This window comes from Gopherus evgoodei, chromosome 5 (assembly GCF_007399415.2).
Source record: "Gopherus evgoodei ecotype Sinaloan lineage chromosome 5, rGopEvg1_v1.p, whole genome shotgun sequence".
Lineage (NCBI taxonomy): Eukaryota > Metazoa > Chordata > Testudines > Testudinidae > Gopherus > Gopherus evgoodei.
The window spans coordinates 18,215,529-18,237,791 of record NC_044326.1 but is presented as its reverse complement, the minus strand read 5'-3'; the positions used below and the strand labels follow the sequence as shown (position 1 = coordinate 18,237,791).

The following is a 22,263-nucleotide window of genomic DNA, read 5'->3' as shown; positions in this document are numbered from 1 at the left end:
AGAACTCAGGTGGGGCTCTGTGAGGGGAGCTGTGTGTGTGTATGTGGAGGTTTTCTCCTCCTCAGGTCGCTCCTGTGCATTTTCAGGTCCTCAGTTCGAATTTGGTTCCTGCTCAGGAAATTCCCCACTGACCTCAATGACTTACTTGAATGAGGAATCAAATAAACTGAGTAAGGCCCTCAGGTCTTGGCCCAATAACACAACCTAGCATTTTAACAGCTCCCTGACTGCTTGTTGGCTCAATTCAAAACTCTTAGGGCTGGTCTATACTGAAGAGTTCCTGACTAGGGGTGTGAAAAATCCACTGATCTTATCCCTGATGCAGACAGTGCTAGGTCAATGGAAGAATTCTTCTGGTCCACCTAGTCAACCCTTGCGTCACTGTAGCGAGTGTCTACACTGAAACGCTTTGGCGGCACAACTGCAGCACTGGAGCTGTAGCATTTTAAGCAGACAAGCCTGAAACTCTGACATCTATCATCATTTGCTCTATTACCACAGAATACTGGACCAAACTCCCTGGCTTAACGGCTGGGGTACACACACAAAAGTTGTACTGATTTCAGTAAATCATTGTGCTCAAAAACTGTGTGTAGATTGGTCCCTAGTCTTAGAACACAAATGCACATTACTAAGCAGTCAGCTTTTGGCCAGAAGCATAAAATATGTTGAAACTGATTATCAAGCAACAAGAGACCAAAATCTATTCTTCTGACCCCAAATTCCCATTTATCACTGCACAATGTCATGAAAGGCCAACATTTGATTCTCCTCCTAAGAGTCTCAAATTTGAGTTGCTGAAATTGCTGTCACACCTGGCTTCCTCTGGTGAAAGAAAGAAAATAAAGACAAGCTGCCATATGTCAACCTGAGGTTTTAACATCAATAAAGTGTTCACCAGTGCAAACTACACTATGCTATATTTCATAGTGTCTTTTAGCAAGCATTACCTTGCAACACCCATATGAACTAAAATTTGTGAAACTTTACATTGAGTTAAAGGTGTAGATCCTGGGACACAGATCTGCTCCAAATGGAATCAACTGGAAAATTCCCATTCCCTTGGTCAACCAGGACTGAGACCCTTCTTTACACTAATACTTGAAAAAACCCTATACAGTGCAGGTCCAAGATTTAAAGCAACATCTAAATAATTATACTGTCTTTAACAAATTCTATAGCTTTCCCTCCATTTTATTTTTTGAAACCAAACCAACCAAAAAAAAATTTGAATTTCATTATAGCTGCTGCACTGTAGCAAATATAGTCCCCTAACTTTCATACTAATCCAGTTCTTCTGAAACTAAACCAGTGTTTCCAGTGGAAAAGAGTTTTCTATTTTAAAATGTTTTGATTCTTGAAGTTGGAGTTTTGCTATATTATGCAACTTGAGTCTCACAGCAAATACAACGCCTGGCTAGTCTCAGTACTCCTCAGTGTTATAATACTCCTTTAGATAGTTTATCAGGAGGACAGGGCAGGTTTACAACTGATTAGCTTTCACATTTTAACTACCAAGTTTACCCAAGGTTTTACTCGGGTCTTATCTCAGAATTCTTGTTTGTTTTTGATATTACAGAAACTTCCTGGTTATTCAAGCCAAAGAGTTTGTGTTCTTTAGAGGGCAGCACATAATGAATATCACATTCTCAGCAACAATGAAGCCCCTTCTTCACAAACACACAGCACAACAGCCTGAATGTCCACATCATTTGCTAACTATAAGCTGAAAGTGCATCAGAAAGAGGAGAGCAGTGGAGATAGTTATAACTCAGACAAAATTATACACCAGGGTTTTTCTAAGGGCCCCAGATATACAACCAACAGACAGGAGTGAAAATTAAAGTGAAAAGCATACACACACACTCACAGTACAGCTTGCACAAGGAACAGAGCTCAGATATGCATGAGGAAAAGTGCACATTCAAGGTGCAAAAGATCATCTAAGGCTCTTTTTGCAGTGTAGAGGCTTGCAGTCTCTAGGATACTTTACATGTCTGCAGCATAGATATCGCTTGTATAAGAGTTTTCACTTGGGCTCAGGCTGAAGCACACATTTGCACACACACTGTGAATGGATTTGCTGAATTGCAGTCCAATAAACTGCAGAAAGGGAGTATGTCGAATTTTTATGAAGTTGTCTTCCTCTTTGGCATTCAGCCTGGTGCAAGAAGGAGACTAAGGTTTATAAACTAAACAGTATTAAAAAGAAATGAAAAAGGGGAAGCTGAAAAAGTTCCACCTGACACAGCTACTGAACAGCTTTAGGGTACAGATTTATTTGTGAGTGGGTTTTTTGGTTTTTTTGAGTTTTTCTGAAAGAGAGAGTCATAGAAAAAGGAAACAGAACAGTGTGGAAAGCTATACAAACACATTCACAGAACACTGACAAAGGATCAGTTACAGTTTTTTTTTCCATTGGCAAATGCTTGTTACGGGTACTTCATGGAGTCAAGAAACAAGGAATACTACAGATCAATAACGTTTAAATAAGCTGCCTGGCTATTGGATTCAGCCTAGCTGAGAGAGAGTAGTCACGCTGCCAGACATCGGTCATTTTTATCCCATTTTGTGGTAGTAACTTTTTCCAGGATTAGCATATTCTACATTTTATAGTACTGGTTACCCAATCAGCAGAGGATCAATGTAATTATACTGTGTAAAACAATAAGCAGGCTGGGCCCTGATCCTACAAAAACTTGACTGCAGTAGGCACTAGTCACATGCAAAAATTAAAACACCCGCATAAATCTTTGAAAGATTTATAGCCACAATCAGATTGCTTTGCCTGGATACCTGCCTCCTCAAGATATCCAGAGTCTGATGCCCATCTCAAACTGTTTTCACTTTGGTATAATTCCAGTAAACTCAGCGGAACCACACTTAACTCTACCTGGTCGAAAATTTTTGGGAAAAATCTATCCTGGATTTTGGATTTGAAATTACAACTAAATTTGTCAAAAATTCTGAATTTGGTACATGATTGTCAGCTCTAACCCAGCTTATGCCAGTAATGCCTCAGAGCAGAAACATGTTTGTATCCCTACGGCACTCTCACCATTTATATTAAAGGTGTCAACAGCTACGCTACAACATCAAGGATAGATAGCTTTGCTCCCCATTTTAAGATGTCTCTGGGGCTTTGGATAAGATCTACACAACATTCAATACTGTAGATTAAAATGACTGTCACAGAAATGTATTTTAGAGGGTCTTACTTTTACCTTATCCCAAAATACTGTTCAGTTAATGTCTCCAATTCTAAACTGTTTCCTAGTTAGCTGTATGTACCTTTAGACATATGAGAGGTTCGTTACATTTTTAAAGGAGTTAATAATAGTGAAATCTTCATAACTGTTAGAAACAGAGAGAACTGGGGCACTTTCGTTTATTTTTAGGTTCTGTATCTGAAGTAGCAGATTCATGCATTAAAGTTCTGTGATGGGGGAAAAGAATGTAGTGTTTTCTAATATCACATTTTTACGCCCAAATTCTATTCATTCATTGGATAGAGAAAGAAGAGCTTAGTGTTACAGTATGTACGGAGACTAATCTCCCATTAATTTGAATGGAAGTTTCATCCTAGAATGGACTGCAGGACTGGACCCCAAAGAGAAAGAACACCGATTTGGAAATTTCCTGTTCAGAAAATTACTTAAACACATGTTTAAGTGCCACTGACTTCAATGGTACTTAAGCATGAACTTAAAGTTAAGCACATGCTTAAGGCACCCTTGCTGAATAGGGATATTTTCCTGAATCAGCACGAAATTTTGAGAGATGGACCCATGGAAGTTATTATAATGGTCAAGCAGGCTCATTTTAATTGCATCAGCTACTATGCAGATTGACACTTCTCTTCACAAATTTTAGATTTCCCTGCTTGTTAGCATCCTCATTTACTATTTGTTAATGAAGGCTTAAACAAAAAACAACTCAAACCGAAAAAAACAACAACAACAACAAAACCACAGGCTTAATCCAGGCTCCTGCTAAATCTAGACAGACACAGAAACACTGACGTGTACAAGTCCCGCGTCAAGTCTGTTAACACTCTGCACTCAATAGATTTGCCAACTCACTCTTTGCTTTTTAAAGGATATGGTGCAAAACAGCAGTAACTCTCATCATCTGTTGCCAATGCCCTGTTAATTTATGATTCAGTGAAATATGCTAGTCTTAACATATACATTTAAGTTTTTTTAATTGTTACTATCGCAAAAGGAGTAAATGAATCTATTTAGCTGAAGAAGCATGATTAGATATATTCTTCAAAACAGCACATTATAAAGAATTTTAGGTCTCGATTACAAAGTAGACAATGACACTAGTTTATGTGTGACATATCTGTCATCTGTTTTATAGTTCCTTTAAAAATAACTTTAAGAGAATGTGTAAAAACTGACCATCACTATAGGAATTATGCATGTCCATTAAAACTCACACTATTGCAGTTAAATTTCTTGGTGGACTCTGGAACACAGTCACAATAAAACAAAATGACCATCAGCCTAGATAATTATGTCCTAGACCATGTATCCTCAGCTAGTCTGAGGCTGGGAAGGATACAGGAAAACAAACTTGGTATGAGCTGTTTGAAGACAATAACAAGACAAGTATGCCATCAGTATTTCAAATTGGAGAAGTTGCAGGGACTATTAATATTCAAATATCAATGGTAAGTTCAAAGGAAAATGGCACTTTCTTTTTCTGGCTTGGAAAAGTGACTACTTGGAGCAGTACAGTTAACTTTCACTAACTGTTGGCAAGGACTTGATCAAATGCAACAATTCTACCACACTAAAAACTTCAGCTCCACTGACAGATTCGACAACTTTTTCACTTTCTCTATTTTTATGCAATAATCTCTCACACACATGCAAACTTTTTCTAGCTCAAAGTGCTATTCAGATGAATAGAGATCTAATATGTAGAGAAATTTCCCTTTTTAATAAGATGTGTGTGTGTCAATTATATCTCAGGCACAACTGAGGCAGGACAGCCAGCAGAAGTATTTAAAGTGAAATTTTGCTATTTCTATCAATCCGCTCCCTAACAAGGCAGCTAGCATTACTTGACATTCACAAATCGTACGAAGTAATATCTTTATCCGAATACTAATGCAAATTGGAAGGGCTTTTTTTATATTGATGTCTATTCTGTGGCTGCTGAATAGAGTGACCGCATGCTCAAGGCAGCAAAGGAGTTCACTGACCTCCCTAATCATCTCTGCCATAGCCAGTGAATGACACACACATTCAATTCTGTCTTGCCTCTCTACTTTCATTCATAAAAAAAAAAATTTGACATTGTTCTTCCTGCAGCAGCCCGAGAAAGGGAGAGAAGAGAAACTCAGCCTAGATGAGGCCCCTAGTGTTTTCGGTTTGGATTCTATTCAGCAACAACCCCGCCATCTGCCTTCTTCCTGCCAACAGCAGAACACCTCCCTGTGGAGATGTTAAAACTTGCACCCCTCCACCACCACTAATAGCTAGTATTCATATTAGCAAACATACACATACCTCCAGAATGCCTCCCTTCAATGTGTGTTTTATGTAGCTGAGCATAGGCACAAAGCAGTAGCTGTTACAGCCTTCACAGCCCCGTGTGGAGAATTAGATCACTAGGGAAAAATCCTTCCAAGCCCCTTTATGGAAAATAAGGCTTTAGACTGTAAATGCAAAAGCAAGTGAACAACAACCTTCAGGAATGAGCCAATACCCATGATCCATTTGACTAGGAGAAAGAATTTGCTTTTTGCCATTCAATTTAAAGATTGAAAAGTAAAATGCGTTTTTACTTGGCTCCAACTGTTTATATTCTTTATACAGTTTCTTTCGCGGAATCCTTTTTCCAAAATAAGGGTGCCCTGTACGTTCAAAATAGGTTCCTTACCCTTGAGTGACCAGCCAATTAAACATCATTACAAGCCAACCAAAAATTCTTACTCCATATTTTGTATCTGTCAGAAAACTCTGCCTCATTTTACATGCATCCGACGAAGTGGGTATTGGCCCACGAAAGCTCATGCTCCAATACATCTGTTAGTCTACAAGGTGGCCACAGAACTTTTTGCTGCTTTTACAGATCCAGACTAACACGGCTACCCCTCTGGTACGTGTCTCATTTTAGTGGCTTTTGCACATGTACCTGTTTCCCCCAAAATCAGCTCTGCTGCAGTTACATTTTGCACATCAACATAATGTATGTCAAAAACACCCCTATTTTCCAGAGACCAACAGAGAAATATTTTAAAATATGCTCTACATTAGAAGTACTCAGAAGTGTGTCATTACTTTGAAAAGCTACTATGGTAAAAATAAACTTGTATGTAGAATTTCCACCAACAACTTTGGAAATTCCACAGTGTAACTTAGCTCTTAGACACATCAGTTTAGGACTGTTTTCTTTAACCACTTACATTCTAGCAACATGCCGGAAGATACTGATTGTGCATCATTTGCTATATTTCAAATGCCATCCTATTAACTTAAAGTGCAAGACTGGGCACTTTAAAGAACGGAATAACATTACCATGGTAAAACTGTGCCATTGGCTCCAAATTGTGATCTCAGTTGACGGGTGTAAATCCAGACATACTCCAATGGAGGCAGTGGGGGCACTCGACTTACCCTGGTGTTACTGAGAACAGAATTTGGCTCTAACGGGCCAAAAAATAAAATAAAAAGACTGAAACCCGGGAAAAGCTGGACTACTAAATTCAGTGAACTCCTGATAAGCTCACTAGCACAAGCTGCTCTTATTTCCTCTTAAACACCATATTCCGCTGCTTTGACAAAGTAGCTGAGATGTTGCCCCATAAATCAATTATTTTGGCTGTGAAAAATGAGCCAAATGAGTTACACTAAGAACCTGGTGTTTTATTAGTACTTTCTTGAAAACAAAACCAACCCCCAGTGTGATTTATAGCTTTAACCAAAAGGGGTATGAAAGTAAAGCCCCCCACCTCCCAGCCTCCACGAAGCACATTTATTCCCCTGTCACTTTTTTTGGCCAACATGCTTCAAATCCTTTCCTGAACAATGGAAACTTTCTGTTTGCTGCATGGAACTTTCAAAAAAGAGAGAAAGAGAGAGAGACTACCTTCCATTAAAGGCCTTTGAAAAATAAACAGACTCAGGTAGCAGCTGAGGCATATCAGAGCGACACCAATTTTAAACATTCCGTATATTTTTAAAACAGTTTTTGTCCTGTATGTTAACTTTGCTCACTGATTACATTCATGTTTCACTTGAGGAGGAGAGTTACTGGATTCCCATAAACATTTTCTTTCTCCCTCTCAATATGTTCACAATTCAGCACACATTATTTCACGACTTAAATTAAAAAAAAAAAAAAGAACTATGATGACTCTGCTTTTATCCCTGCGAAGTGTACTTACACACACAACTATAGAGAGAGATTTTAAATTAATACAGGATGAGAGGTATGGTGTCCATGTAAGTAAGTAGCTTTGCTTTTCCAAGCTGTACATGTGGTGACTCCAGCTAGCAAGCGAAACAAACCTGCTCAGTAAAGGAGATCACTTTTAATAACTATTTTTGCTCACTATTCTACTAGTCTTTGTAAGCAAAAATCCGACTACAAAGCAAACACTACAAAGTGCATGGGACGCATTTCACAAGACAAATAGCTCACGAGGGCATGTTTGAAGAGTGGATTTGTACAGTATTTGTAACTGAAGTTTAAATCCTGACCTTGGACTCTAATATTTAAAACATGATAGTCATTCTATGTATGTTTAAAAGGTGCTTATATTTCTTACTAACCAGAATTTTAATGTACATGGCTCTTTATAAATAAAGATTATAACTAATTACAGTCTAACCCTCCATCACTCTACTGAGGATGACATATATTCACTTTATCTATGGCCCACCTTTGTCACAATGAACTTTAGCAGCTACCCAAAAAAGAGAAAAACACTGGCTGTCAACTGAAAGTTAAATTCAGTGTTACTGGAAACCCTGTGAATAATTAAAATCACCACTTAAGACAGGGGGTTGCCTGGTCTGGGTGGCACTTACTGCAGTTGTAGGTGTATCTTAATTTTTACCTCTTAAAGAGCCTCAGGATATCAATTAATATAGTAAAACCACCAGTTCTCAGTTGGCGTGCCCATGCAGATGAATGTGGTCAGAAAAACAAATCACGAACAACCTTTCTTAATTCTGGGGCTACACTTCCGAACTGTGTTGCCAAAACAATGCACCTGCAAAGCTGTGCAGCTCAGAAGCACTCAACAGGACTGTTCCTCCTGCTGCTTTAACATTTACATTTAGTTTGCCTGGGAGAACACCAGGATTGCAATCACACAAGGAGGTGGAAGGTGCGTCAGACACATCAGTCTTGTGCATTTCGCATGACTGCTGGTGGAGTAAGCTGGCAAAGGAACAAGGATTCTTTGGAGATTTGTCCCCATTCCCCCTCCCCTGAAAGACTGCAAGAGCAAACCCAACTGTACCAACATTCACAGCACCCAGCATCCTATACAGCTGCCCTTACCTGTTGGTTTTCGAGTGATCCTGTCTTCTAGGTCCGAGATGGGCAGCCTGGCTTCTGGGAGGCTGCTGACAGTCACCACCAGGTAAAAGCAAAAGAAGGCACCCCACGCAGCAATCATTCCTCTGGCAACGCTCGGAGAAAGCAGAGTAGCATGAAAACTGCCCCAGCCAGCTTCAGACATCCTCCGGCCGCATGCTGTCCCTTCCGCGGGGTCCCGGCTGCAATGGGGATCACTGCTGCTCCACCACAACCAATGCTCTGCCACAAGAGTGAAAGACACGCGCACAGACCTGTGAGTATCACGGAGCAGCACCGCAGAAGTAAAGCTACAGAATTTCTCTTTCATGTGAAAGAGCTGCTATCTGCAGCTGCTTCTTGTTTAAGCGCAGAAGTTGCAGAATTGTTATTAAAATACCATCCGATTAACAGCTTTTCAGTCTACAATACAAGAGTTTGCAATCCACATAAAAAGCTACTTCACTTATCTGCTTTACCATGTACTAAAGGAGCAATCTATTGAAAAAACACCATCACCGTTCATCTGCGTTGTGTACCCAAGATGCAATCCACTTACAAACACCAGCTCATTTGCTTTATAGGGGTGTGTAAAAACGACCTTAGACTTTTGTGTGTGTACCAGCGCTGCAGTCTGTCCTTTCCTTTTAAAGGAAACAATCTGCGTCTCTACTTTTATTTCAATGCACAAAAGTTGCAATCTGCTGACTTTCTCTGTTTACCAGCTTTCCATTTTTGAAGCCCAATTAAAAAAAAAGGGTAAATATAACCCAATCAAGCTATTCTCTGCAAATGAAACCTCCATCCCCATCCCGCTTCCCTCCCGTTCCGGACGGTCTCTGGAGAGGCTACATTGTAAGTAGCTGGCTCGGCGTGCATCTCTCGCCGCAGAACAAGCACAACCAGGAGCGGCGAGGAGACGGAGAGGCGCTGCGAGTTCGCAGGTCCCTGGGAAAGTTTTTTTCATTCCCTTTGAAAAACAACCCCGCAAGTCAAAGGCAAGAACCGAGCAACCCCCTGGCCAGGCACAGCGATGCGCTTCCTCATCTCTGCAAAGCTGCCCCGGTGTCTTCACCAGGGGATCCCCAGGGCTGCTGGGCTGCAGCTGCTTGTAGTGCAAGGGGCTGGAGGGGTCCCTGCCAGCACCCCCTGCCGGCTGCAATGCAGGCCCCCCCAAAGCGAGAACGAGCCGGCCATGGGAGCCCCAGAGGGAGCGGAGCTGCCCCCCGACGCAGGGCGCCGGGCTGAGGCTGCCCTCTCCAGCGGGCAGGGACCGTGCCCCGCGCTCTCGCTGCAGCCCGAGCCCGGCTGCTCGCGGGTCACCTACCTGCCCGAGTTCCGCGGCAGCCCCCGGCGCTCCCTGCCTCGGCACCGCCTGCTCATGGAGGGACCCGCGCGAGGAGCCGCCGCCGCTGCCGCCTCTTCCCTCCCGCAGCCCCAGCGCTTCTGAACCAGCCGCCCAGCAGCTCGCAGAGGAGCCGCCGCCGCGCTGAGCCCGCCTCCGCCCGCCTGGCTCCCAGTCCGGGGGTGGGGCGGCTCCTCCCCACGCCCCAAACCCCGGGAAGGGGGCGGCTCCTCCCCTCCGCGCCAGCCCGGCGGCCCCGAGCCCGCAGCCAGGCCCTGGTGCTGCCGCGCGCTGCCTGGCTCCCTGCGGCCGGGCACGTGAGGCTGCAGCAGTCAGAGCCGGGCGAGTGATTTACCAGCGGGCGGCGGCGCGACGGAGGGGTCCGAGGCAGGACCAGGGCTTCAGCTGTGATGCAGGAGGTGCTGGGGAGCAAGCAGCTTTTTTCATTCATAACTGAGGCAGCAAGTCCAGAGGTGTCGGGGGCTCTGATCTGCCAGGCCCGGAGGTGCCAGGGATCAGCCCTGGCATAAATTAAGCACTGGGCAAGACTCTGACTCCAGATTCCTCCTCTGCCCCAGTTTGCGTCTGGACCCCCAATTCCAGTCCTGGAGCATGTGCTGGACCAGAACCCAGATCCCAATGCCCCTGGACAAGTTGGCATGGAAACATGGAGCAGAGAGCTAGACGGTTAAATTCCCTCTCAGTGACAGCAGAGTGCTGCATCTCTGGGAGCCCCTGAAACTGGAAGGGACATAGCCCTGCACAATATGCTACAGGGAACAGTCCTGCACTGCCAGGGGTGATGGGCTAGAGCCGTGGCTCTCACCCTTTCCCAACTACTGTATCCCTTTCAGGAGTCTGATTGATCTTTTGTACCCCGAAGTTACACCTCACTTAAATACTATGTGCTTACAAAATCAGACATAACAATACAAAAGTGTCACCACACACTATTACTGAAAAATTGCTTATTTTCTCATTTTTGCCATTTAATTATAAATCAATTGGAATATATTGTAATTACAATTCAGAGTATAGTATATAGAGTAGTATAAACTAGTCATTGTTTGTATGAAATTTTAGTTTGCACTGACTCCGCTGATGCTTTTTATGTAGCATGTTGTTAAACTAGGCAAATATCTAGATGAGTTGATGTATCTCCTGGAAGACCTCTGCATACCCCCAGGGTACACGTACCCCTGGCTGAGAACCACTGGATTAGAGGCAGTTTCTCCTCCCTGATTCCTGTTATTCTTGCTATTTTGCCTACATCATATGGCTTCATGGAGTTATAGGAATCCAAGCTGGAAAAGGCCTTTGAGGTCATCTGCTGAGTGGGGTGGAGGAGGGTTGGGAACGAGAAGAGAAATATTTGGGTCTGAGTGATTCCTTCTGTTGTCTCATTAGTTATATATATTTATAAAATGACAGAAAACATCCTTTCAAAGGCTGTTACAGTCTCACTATGCACAAAAGATATTATGAGAGTTCATTATTTAGTATTTATATGGTGCTTTCAGACAGTAAAAGCTACATAAGTGCTATTTTTCATTATTTATGGTTAATTATTATTATTTAACTGGGACAGTCTACTATCTTATCCCACACTTTTTTTTCTTGTTATCTTCACTAGAGAAATATTTGTGGATCATATCACTTGTCCCATAACTTCCTAAACTGTGGGCGGGCATCAGCTACACCAGTGATTCTCAAACTTTTGTACTGGTGACCTCTTTCACATAGCAAGCCTCTGAGTGCGACCCCTGCTTACAAATTAAAAACACTTTTATAATGGTGTTAAATATATTTTAATGCTGGATGCAAAGTGGGGTCTGGGGTAGGGGCTGACAGCTCTCGATCCCCATGTAATAACCTCGTGACCCCCTGAGGGGTCCCGACTCCCAGTTTGAGAACCCCTGAGCTACACTGATTTATTAATTATTATTAACTTTTTAATAGGAGGTGTCTTTAAAATAGAGTCTTTGAATACTTCCTTCCAGCCCGAAGTCCAGTCTTCTAACTCTTAAAGGGTTACAGTTTTGAAAAGAGACACAAGCATTTTGCTAGGTTACTTCTGAACATTGTAGCATCAGAAACACAGCCTCCAGAAAACCATAGTTTTCAGGTACTCCACCCTCTCCTAAAATAAAGTCAGATTCTTCACAGCATAATCAGCTCCCCCAGAATGAAGCCAGGCTCCTCAGCAGACCACCCTCTTCACCATGTGTGAGAGATTAAAATTGGTTTAAAATCTTACAAATATACCATAATCATCTCAGGCGCTGTAATATACCTACAGATATACCACAACTGACTCACTGTCATGCATCAATTACAGCTAAGAGGTGATTCAAATTGTTTCGTGCTGGGAATAAGTCATAGTTTTGTCTTAATCCTCTTGACATAGTAAATCCCTGAGCTACGGAGATGACGATATTATCCACATCAGCTGAGAAAGCTCTTGGGGGATCCAATAAAGCAAGTGGGCATAATAGTTAACCTCGTAGAGCAAATAGATACAGGCCATTGTCAAAATTGTAAAAATCTTAAGGCAAATGTTTTGGCACTTGGCTGCTTTGAGATTTCCTTGTAGCAAACCAAATTAAAGATGATATCCACGTTTAGCTTTCTTTGCCAGTCTGGAGTCACTCTTGACTGCAGCAGAATTACTCTCTGAGATTGCACTGTTGTAACTGAGATCAGATTCTGTCATGATACCTTTATCAGTCACAGAGATATGGATATCTCAATACTGTCGTATTGTGTCAGGAAAAACTGATATGGGTCTAGGGCAGGGGTCTCAAACACGCAGCGCAACTCCCTGCCCTGTGCCCCCTCCTGCACCCCGAACCCCTGTCCTGACCCCGTGCCGCACCCCTCACCCCTCCTGTACCCCACACCCCAACTCCCTGCCCTGAGACCCCTGCAGCACCCCTCCACCCCGTACCCCCTGCTGCACCCCTCATTCCTCCTGCACTCCATGCCCCAACTCTTTGCCCTGAGACCCCTGCCACACCCCTCCTGCACCCCGTACCTCTTGCTGCACCCTTCATCCCATCTGCACCCCACACCCCAACTCCCTGCCCTGAGCCCCCGCCACACCTCTCCTGCACCCTGTACCCTCTGCCACACCTCACACCCCTCCTGCACCCCCGGAGGCAGGGAGGGGGTAGAGTTGGGGTGGGGATTTTGGGGAAGGGGTTGGAATGGGGGCAGGGAAGGGGTGGGAAGAGGCAGGGCAGGGGCAGGGCCTCATGGAAGGGATGGAGTGGGGGCAGGGCCGAGGGCGGCGGCGGGGGATGTGTCAGTAATGCGGTCCCCGGGCCAATGTACTAGTCCTCATATGGCCGTCATGGTCATTTGAGTTTGAGACCTCTGGTCTGGGGCAAGGAAACCACAGATCTCAGCAGCCCTCTCATGTGAGAACATGAATTTTAACTGAAAACAACGCAGGGGGAGGGGAGCATGAGAATCAGACACATTAATAAAATAGGGTTATTGTACAGGCCCAAAGATCATTTACTAATGTGTCAAATTTGTTAGATGGTGTCACTCACACATGTTAAGTTATTGGTGCCAGAAAATCAATAAATAACAAAATAATTACAATGATAATAAATTAACATAGCACAAAAAGGGACACATTGTGATCTCATCGTCATTTTGAAGATGTCCAGGCCCTGGTCTTTTTGACGACTTTGAGCCAAATTCGGACTCATTTACGTATCATTAGTGTACAGAATTTGGTACTACACAGAGAGCAGTAACACAATTAATTATCCCTCATAGTAATTATTATTGTCCAGGGTACACGAGGACACTGAGCCAGAGAGGTTCAGTGAATTTCCTAAATCCACATGAGGCAGCTAGAGGTAGCACAAAGAATTCCTTGCTCCTAGGTCTGTGTGCAGTACACTGGATCATGCTGCCACATCAGATGAAGTCAAATGCTACCGTGACCTTGAATCATTGACATGTTGGATCAAGTTAAACCCTGAAAGGGGTTATTAACAGAGTCTTGGGGCAAGAGTTGTGTCTAGAAAATAGAACATCTGATCCAAACATAGTGAATTGGGAATTGCCTCTTATGCTAGCTGAGATATGTAAAGATCTGAACGTGCAATCATATAAACCCAACACTTGAATGGTTTTGAACTGTTTTTAATATGGAGGAAAAGTAAGTGCTTTGGGAGCTCTTTGCAACAGGAAATCAAAATGGTATTGAGATAGTCCTATAAAAAGACCTTCACAGTTTGTAGTTTTCCCTAGATCAAAATATTTTTCGGTATCCCTTTTATCAACCCTTGCCCCAGTACATTCAGTTGAAATGGTGGAACACAGATCCACTTAAGCACAGATTTTTGGAAACTGCCTCCCTGCGTTCTGTGGTGACAACTGTAACAGCTTCCTAGATGAAGTGTATGCAGCTAAGAACTAAGATTCTGAATTGTATCTTGGTCACATTCTTACTATAAAGTTAATTTATATGCACATGCAAACACTATACAACACTCTCTGAATTTATTTTGAAGTCATTATGCCATAAGACATACCTATCCCCAGACAGATATACTGAGTGTACCTTTCATCTTAATTTATTGCTACATTTAACAAAGAAATATATACTGGATTATATTAGTATTCTTAATGCCCTTTAATATCCACAGTTGTCTGTGATGAAAATCAAGTCCCTTTAAGATGCTCTATCTAGAGCAAGGACTGCAATTGTTCTTGAGAATATGTGACATAAGTATGTTGCAATGTTCTCAGCATCAGATCCTATTAATGTTTTGTTCTAACACCATATTAATATGCCTGGACCCTGTCCTGGAAGAAACTGTCAATGCCTCCTCTTGCGGGCAATCTGTTGACAGCTCTGAAACAAGTTATAGTCAGGCAGCCACTAAAGAAATCAGCTCTAAGCATGAGCATCTTGACCAACTACCTCTCATTCTCCAACTACCCCTTATCAAGAAAAATCATTTAGCAGATGCTGACTGGCTAGCTTCCCAAACATCTAATGTCCTAAAGCTCTTTATATCCCATTTGAGCAGGGTTCAGAAGGCAAGGGATGGATGCTGGCTGTCCTTACTGATAGAACACGCTTCGCAATTTTTGAGCAGCCATTAACGCAGTCAGTCACAAAGTGTTTGCTGACACTTGTTACAATGGATAGAATAGCCTTCAAGTGGTTCTGCTCATTCCTTTCCCAGAGGGTGGTGGTGAGTAATTTCTTCCCATTCCTGACTGCTCTCAGCAATCCTCAATCCTGTCACCTCTTCTGTTCAACATCTATGTGAAGTTGCTAGATAAGATTGTGAGATGATAGGGATTGCAGCAGTGTCATAACTACACCAGTGTCACTCTGCTGTGCATCTCCTTGTCATCTCCTGGCTACCCAATGTCTGGTGAAAATTGGGATCTATTTGGAAAGACATCTGACTGCAGTTCAACTCAGGCTAGGTGGAGGTGATACTGATTGGCAGTTGGAAGGGCTTTGAGGACTTGGTGAACTCTATAACTGTTCTCTCAGTTGAGAGCATCTGCCGAATTGTCATCAAATAGTTTGAAGTTCTTACTAGATACAACATGGCTCCTTGACTCCCAAGTTGCTTTAGTTCTCAGAAGAAAAATTTTTTATTTTGCAAAGACATTGCCCCTTATCTTGTTAGATGCAATTTTCATCCACATCTTTATAACTTATTGGTTGGACTATTGCAACAGGCTGCATCTGTGACTGTCATTGAAAGTCATCTGGAAACACTAGCTAGCTTGACATGCAGCTGCCTATCTTCTGAGAGGGGGGAGTTGGGCTGAGGAGCTCTCTGTGCTGCTTGCCAGTTGAGTGAAATTCAAATTACCAGTTGGCATAAAGAAAGTGCTAGGCCCATGTTATCTTAGGGACTGCTTCACTATTTCGGAATCACTGCAAGACCTGTCCTTTGAACCTGATGCCCCCAGGATGATCCTTATGGCGGGCAGAGGCAGGGCTTTCTCAGTGATGGGCCCACAGGTCTAGAATTACTCTCTGCAGATTAATTCCTGGGTTCTTAGTTGGATACTCAGATGAAAAGCTGTGGACAGCAGAGGAGTATGGTGATTTGTTCTTCTTACCTGGAATGTTTATGGACCTAACTTAAGCCTTGTAAAATGTGTCCAGGTAGCACAGTGGTTAGTATCCTATCATATAATATCTGTCATATAATAGCCTATTCAGTGGATCATCACATTTTCATTTTTAGTCTCCTTATTATACAGAAAACAAGTGTGAATCAATATGGAGGATGAGCAAAACATTGAAACAGGTTAACTATTAATTAAAATTTTAATGCATTGAAGCAGGTGCTTCAGGATTACACAGAGGCACAGCTGCATAAACCTCAGTATCACATCCGGTTATGTATATACAATGAATTTGGCCAAAATAAATCTTGTCATAACTGGAAGGCTTGGATGCACTGAATACCATACCTATATAATACAGTAACAAGTTATTTCTCCAGGGTGATAAAAAGTCATTAGCTAAATATCAGCCTGTGCTAAAATACTGGTTCAAAAATCAGATCTTCATCAGCCTTTTGAGAAGAGGTCAAGGGTTTCCTAACTTTTAGAATTGAAGTGTTGGAGAGAATTAGCATAATAGAAATGCATACTGGAGTAAGTTTGCCACAGATCATGTCAGCATCCATTTGTATCAATAATGGATGTGAAAATGGCTAAACCATTTTTTATTGAACTCATCAGTTTGAAAGACTGAGATTCCAAGCAGATACTTATTGTTGCTAAGAGTAAGAGCCCAAATGATTGTCAGGGTAAACATCACATAAGGCTAAACCACTGTGCTAAGATTTCCTCTGTGCTTGCAAATGAAAAGCATGGAACTTTGAAAGGTTGTGAGAATGCAACTTTGTCTTATAAAAGTTATTTCACACAGCCCAAACTGTGTAATAAATAAGGGCAGATGAACAGAGGGAAAGTCAGAAGCCTAAATAAGGGAGTTTTGAGTAGGGCTCTCCATTAATCGCAGTTAACTTAAGTGATTAACTCAAAAAAATTAATCATGATTAATCACAATTTTAATCACACTGTTAAGCAATAGAATACCAACTCAAATTTATAAAATACTTTGGATGTTTTTCTACATTTTCAAATATATTGATTTCAGTTACAACACAGAATGCAAAGAGTTCAGTGCTCACTCTATATTATTATTTTGATTACAAATATTTGCACTGTAAAAATGATAAACAAAAGACATAATATTTTTGAGTTCACCTCATACAAGTATTGTAGTGCAATCTCTTTACTGCAAGAATGCAGCTTAACAAATGTCAATTTTTTTGTTATATAACTGCACTCAAAAACAAAACAATGTAAAACTTAGGGCTTGTCTACATCAGAAAGTTGCAGCGCTGGTGAGGGAGTTACAGCGCTGCAACTTTGAAGGTGTACACATCTGCAGGGCATCACCAGCGCTGCAACTCCCTGTTTGCAGCGCTGGCCGTACTCCCGTTTTGTCTCGGGTGTAGAGGATCCAGCGCTGGTGATCCAGCGCTGGTAATCCAATGTAAACACTTACCAGCGCTTTTCTTGACCTCGCTGGAAGGAGGAAGCCTCTGGTAATCAAGCTGATCTCCTTTCCCGGTTTGCTCTCTCGTTCCCGGAACCCCGAGCAAGCAGGTAAGGAGAACCGCTTGCTCGGCGGTTCGGGGAACGAGAGAGCAAACCGGGAAAGGAGACCAGCTTTGCCGCGGTTTGCTCTCGCGTTCCCGGAGCCACCCTGCAAACCGCAGGGAAGGAGACCTGCTTCGGGGCTCCGGGAACTAGAGAGCAAACCGGGAAAGGAGACCAGCTTCGCCGCGGTTTGCTCTCCTCGTTCCCGGAACCCCGAGCAAGCAGGTCTCCTTCCCTGCGGTTTGCAGGGTGGCTCCGGGAACGCGAGAGCAAACCGCGGCGAAGCGGGTCTCCTTTCCCGGTTTGCTCTCTCGTTCCCGGAGCCCCGAGCAAGCAGGTCTCCTTCCCTGCGGTTTGCTGGGTGGCTCCGGGAACGCGAGAGGCAAACCGGGAAAGGAGACCAGCTTCGCCGCGGTTTGCTCTCCAGTTCCCCGAGCAAGCAGGTCTCCTTCCCTGCGGTTTGCAGGGGGTTCGGGAACGCAAGAGCAAACCGCGGCGAAGCGGGTCTCCTTTCCCGGTTTGCTCTCTCGTTCCCCGAACCCCGAGCAAGCTGGTCTCCTTCCCTGCGGTTTGCAGGGGGGTTCGGGGAACGCGAGAGCAAACCGCGGCGAAGCTGGTCTCCTTTCCCGGTTTGCTCTCTCGTTCCCGGAACCCCCCCTTGAAGCCGCCCAACAGCGCTGCAGTGTGGCCACATCTAACACCACTTGCAGCGCTGGTTGCTGTAAGTGTGGCCACTCTGCAGCGCTGGCCCTATACAGCTGTACTAATACAGCTGTAACTACCAGCGCTGCAAAATTTTAGATGTAGACATGGCCTTAGAGTCTACAAATCCACTCAGTCCTACTTCTTGTTCGGTCAATAACTAAGACATACAATTTTGTTTACGGGAGACAATGCTGCCCACTTCTTTTTTACCTGAAAGTGAGAACAGGCATTTGCATGGCAAGGTATTTACCAGATATGCTAAACATTCATATGCCTCTTCATGCTTTGACCTCCATTCCAGAAGACATGCTTCCATGCTGATGATGCTCGTTAAAAAAAATAACACATTAATTAAATTTGTGACTGAACTCCTTGTGGGAGAATTGTATGTCTTCTGCTCTGTTTTACCTGCATTCTGCCATATATTTCATGTTATAGCTGTCTCGGATGACGACACAGCACATGTTCATTTTCAGAATGCGTTCACTACAGATTTCACAAAACACAAAGAAGGTACCAATGTGAGCTTTCTAAAGTTAGCTACTGCACTCAACCCAAGGTTTAAGTATCTGAAGTGCCTTCCAAAATTTGAGAGGGACGAGGTGTAGAGCATGCTTTCAGAAGTCTTAAAGAGCAGTACTCAGATGCAGAAAGTATAGAACCTAAACCACCAAAAAAGAAAATAAACCTTCTGCTGGTGGCATCTGATGCCAATGATGAAAATGAGCATGCATCGGTCTGCACTGCTTCTGGTCACTATTGAGCAGAACCCATCATCAGCATGGATGCATGTCCTCTGGAATGGTGGTTGAAGCATGAAGGGGCATATGAATCTTTAGCACATCTGGCACTTAAAAATCTTGCGACTTTGGCTACAACAGTGCCATGTGAATGCCTGTTCTCACTTTCAGCTGACGTAAACAAGAAGCGAGCAGCATTATCTCCTGTAAATGTAAACAAACTTGTTTTTCTGAACAATTGGCTGAACAAGAAGTAGGACTGAGTGGACTTGTAGGCGCTAAAGTTTTACATTCCTTTATTTTTGAATGCAGCTTTTTTTGTACATAATTCTATATTTCTAAGTTCAACTTTCATGACAAAAAGATTGCATTACAGTACTTGTCTTAGGTGAATTGAAAAATACTATTTATTTTGTTTTTTACTGTGCAAATATTTGTAATAAAAATAAATATAAAATGAGCACTGTACATTTTGCATTCTGTCTTGTAACTGAAATTAATATATTTGAAAATGTAGAAAAGGCCCCAATATATTTAAATAAATGGTATTCTATTATTGTTTAACAGCACAATTAATCATGATTAATTTTTTTAGTTGTTTGACAGCCCTAGTTTTGAGATGAGCTTTGTAGAAGGATAAGGGATTAGTGAGCTGGAGAGACACAGAAAGGCTCTTCTGCAGCAGCTGCATGGGAGGTGGCTCTTGCAGCAGTGAGACAGTATGAAAGGGCAGAGAGAAGGGGAGTGCTGGATGATTGGAGGAAATGGGGAGGAGAAGAAGAGAGACACAAGGCTGGAAAAAACCTCTGGAGGGTTTGAAAAACAAAGATTTGGAACTGGATTCTGAGGTAATCCTACTTCAACATATCTCCTGTGGATGCTGGCCATGTCACCTCCTCCACTGCCATTGGCTGCTCTGGACCCTTAGAGAGTGTGACTGGAGGATACTTTCCACCTCCAGCACAGATCCTACCAGCTTCTGCTATCAGAGGCCTGGGAGTGAAACAAGCACTTAGAAAAAAATTATCTCCTTGTTCTAGGCTTGGGGAATAAGAAGGTAAAGATACAACTTCTGTCAGAAAGACCTTTCAAATATACACCACGCACAGTGTATATTCATTTCAAATGAGCCTTGATCACCACATTTCCCTTGGATAGCCATAGAGACAGTATTACTTCTTGGGGGCAAGGGATATTTTTTTGAAACGGCAGACTATTTATGTACACCTATCAGCAATGCAGCATTGTAGTAGGATCTGCTGAACTTTCCTAAACCAAGGTCAATGTTGTCCATTTGCTGGGAGCCCAGTGGCCACACTTAGGTAATTCCACTGAAGTCAGGAGTGACTCCAGATTTGCACTGTTGCCTGATGTAAAGGAGATCTAAACCACAATTCAGAGGAGATTGCTGTTGCCCTGCTCATGAGCATGGAAGTGCAGTCCCAGATGCAAGACTACAAAGCTGCATCTAATTATCATTAATTATGAATGCAGATATCATAAACAGATAAGTAAGGGTTAATAGAACAGGACTACTTCATGTCTCTTTTGCCTGTAAAGGGTTAACAAGTCCAGTGAGCCTGGCTGTCACCTGACCAGAGGACCAATCAGGGGACAGGATACTTTCAAATCTTGAGGGGAGGGAAGTTTTTGTGTGTGCTGTTAGTTTTTGGTTGTTGTTCACTCTGGGGGATCAGAGGGACCAGACGTGCAACCAGGTTTCTTTCCACGGCCAGTGCTACCATTTAGGCAGCCTAGGCAATCGCTTAGGGCACCAGAATAAATGGTGGGCGCCGTTTTGCCAGAGGGGGCCGCAGTGGTGCCTGCGGAGGGTCCGGTGCTCCGTGGCTCCGGTGGACCTCCTACAGGCACAACTGCGGCAGCTCCACCGGAGCCACGGAGCACCAGACCCTCCGCAGGCACCACTGCAGGACCAGTGCACAGGGCGGCGAAATTGCCGTCTGCCTAGGGCGCTCAAACCCCTAGCGCCGGTCCTGTTTCTCTCCAATCTCTCTGATACAGGCTCTTATAAGTTCAGAATAGTGAGTACTAGGTAGATAAAGCGAGTTAGGCTTATGTTTGTTTTCTTTATTTGCAAATGTGTATTTGGTTGGAAGGAGTTCAAATGTGTATTTGGCTGGAAGGAGTTCAAATTTATATTTTGCTGAAAGGATTTTAATTTGTACTTGAATACTTAGGCTGGGAGGGTATTCCCAGTGTCTGTAGCTGAAAGACCCTGAACCTATTCCATTTTAAATTTACAAAGATAATTTTTACTGTTTTTCTCTCTTTAATTAAAAGTTTCTTGATTAAGAACCTGATTTTTTTTTATTCTGGTGTGAGACCCCAGGGGACTGAGTCTGGATTCACCAAGAAATTGGTGAATTGGTGGGGAGAAAGGAGGGAAGGGGGAGAGAGGGTGGGGAGAAAGGAGGGAAGGGGGAGAGAGAGGCTAATTTCTCTCTGTGTTAGGATTACTGTCTCTCTCAGGGAGAATCTGGGAGGGGAAGAGAGAAGGAGGGGGGAAGGTGCATTTTCCTCTCTGTTTTAAGATTCAAGGAGTTTGAATCACAGTGATCTTTCAGGGTAACCCAGGGAGGGGAAGCCTGGGAGAGGCAATGGTGAGGGAAAGGGTTTACTTTCCTTGTGTTAAGATCCAGAGTGTCTGGGTCTTGGGGGTCCCCGGGCAAGGTTTTTGGGGGGACCAGAGTGTACCAGGCACTGGAATTCCTGGTTGGTGGCAGCACTACAGGTTCTAAGCTGGTAATTGAGCTTAGAGGAATTCATGCTGGCACCCCATATTTTGAACGCTAAGGTTCAGAGTGGGGAATTATACCATGAAAGCAGAGGTAGAGCCTGAAATGCCCTAGGCATTTTTTCAAATACAGGGGGAGGTGCAGTCTCTGCCCCAAAGAGCATGCAGTCTGAAAAGCTAGCCAAAGGAGAGGGAAAAGGATGCAACATGCAAGCAAATTGATCAGGTAGCTTATAGGTCCACAATTTATTAGTTGGCTGTTTGTTGCTCTAAGATAAACTCAGCAATTGAGCCCCCCCTTTTCCTCTCAAACTCTTTTCCTCCCCAACGATCTCTAGCTCCAGATCCACCGTCACCGTCCTTCCCAGAATTGGACCCCTTTTTTGCACAGTAAGGGGGGAGAAAGCAAGCAGACCACTCATCCACCTCACTTCCTGTATGTAGGTGACGCAGAAGAAGTGGGTCTTCAGTGGGGATTTAAATGAGGAGAAGGTAGTGGCTTT

At 43.3% G+C, this 22,263-nt stretch overlaps 1 protein-coding gene across 7 annotated transcripts in view; it reads right to left on the bottom strand.

Moving 5' to 3' along the window:
• Positions 1-9,969, bottom strand: part of FGFR3 (fibroblast growth factor receptor 3) — a 75,716-nt gene extending 65,747 nt beyond the window's left edge. For all 7 annotated transcript variants that reach the window (XM_030564186.1, XM_030564187.1, XM_030564189.1 and 4 more), the window contains exons 1-2: positions 9,869-9,969; positions 8,527-8,784 (exon numbers count right to left, since the gene is read on the bottom strand). In XM_030564186.1, the coding sequence (XP_030420046.1) occupies positions 8,527-8,707 (181 nt within the window). In that variant the 5' untranslated portion in view covers positions 8,708-8,784; positions 9,869-9,969. The remainder of the gene's footprint in view (positions 1-8,526; positions 8,785-9,868) is intronic.
• Between the last annotated feature and the right edge of the window lie 12,294 nt (positions 9,970-22,263).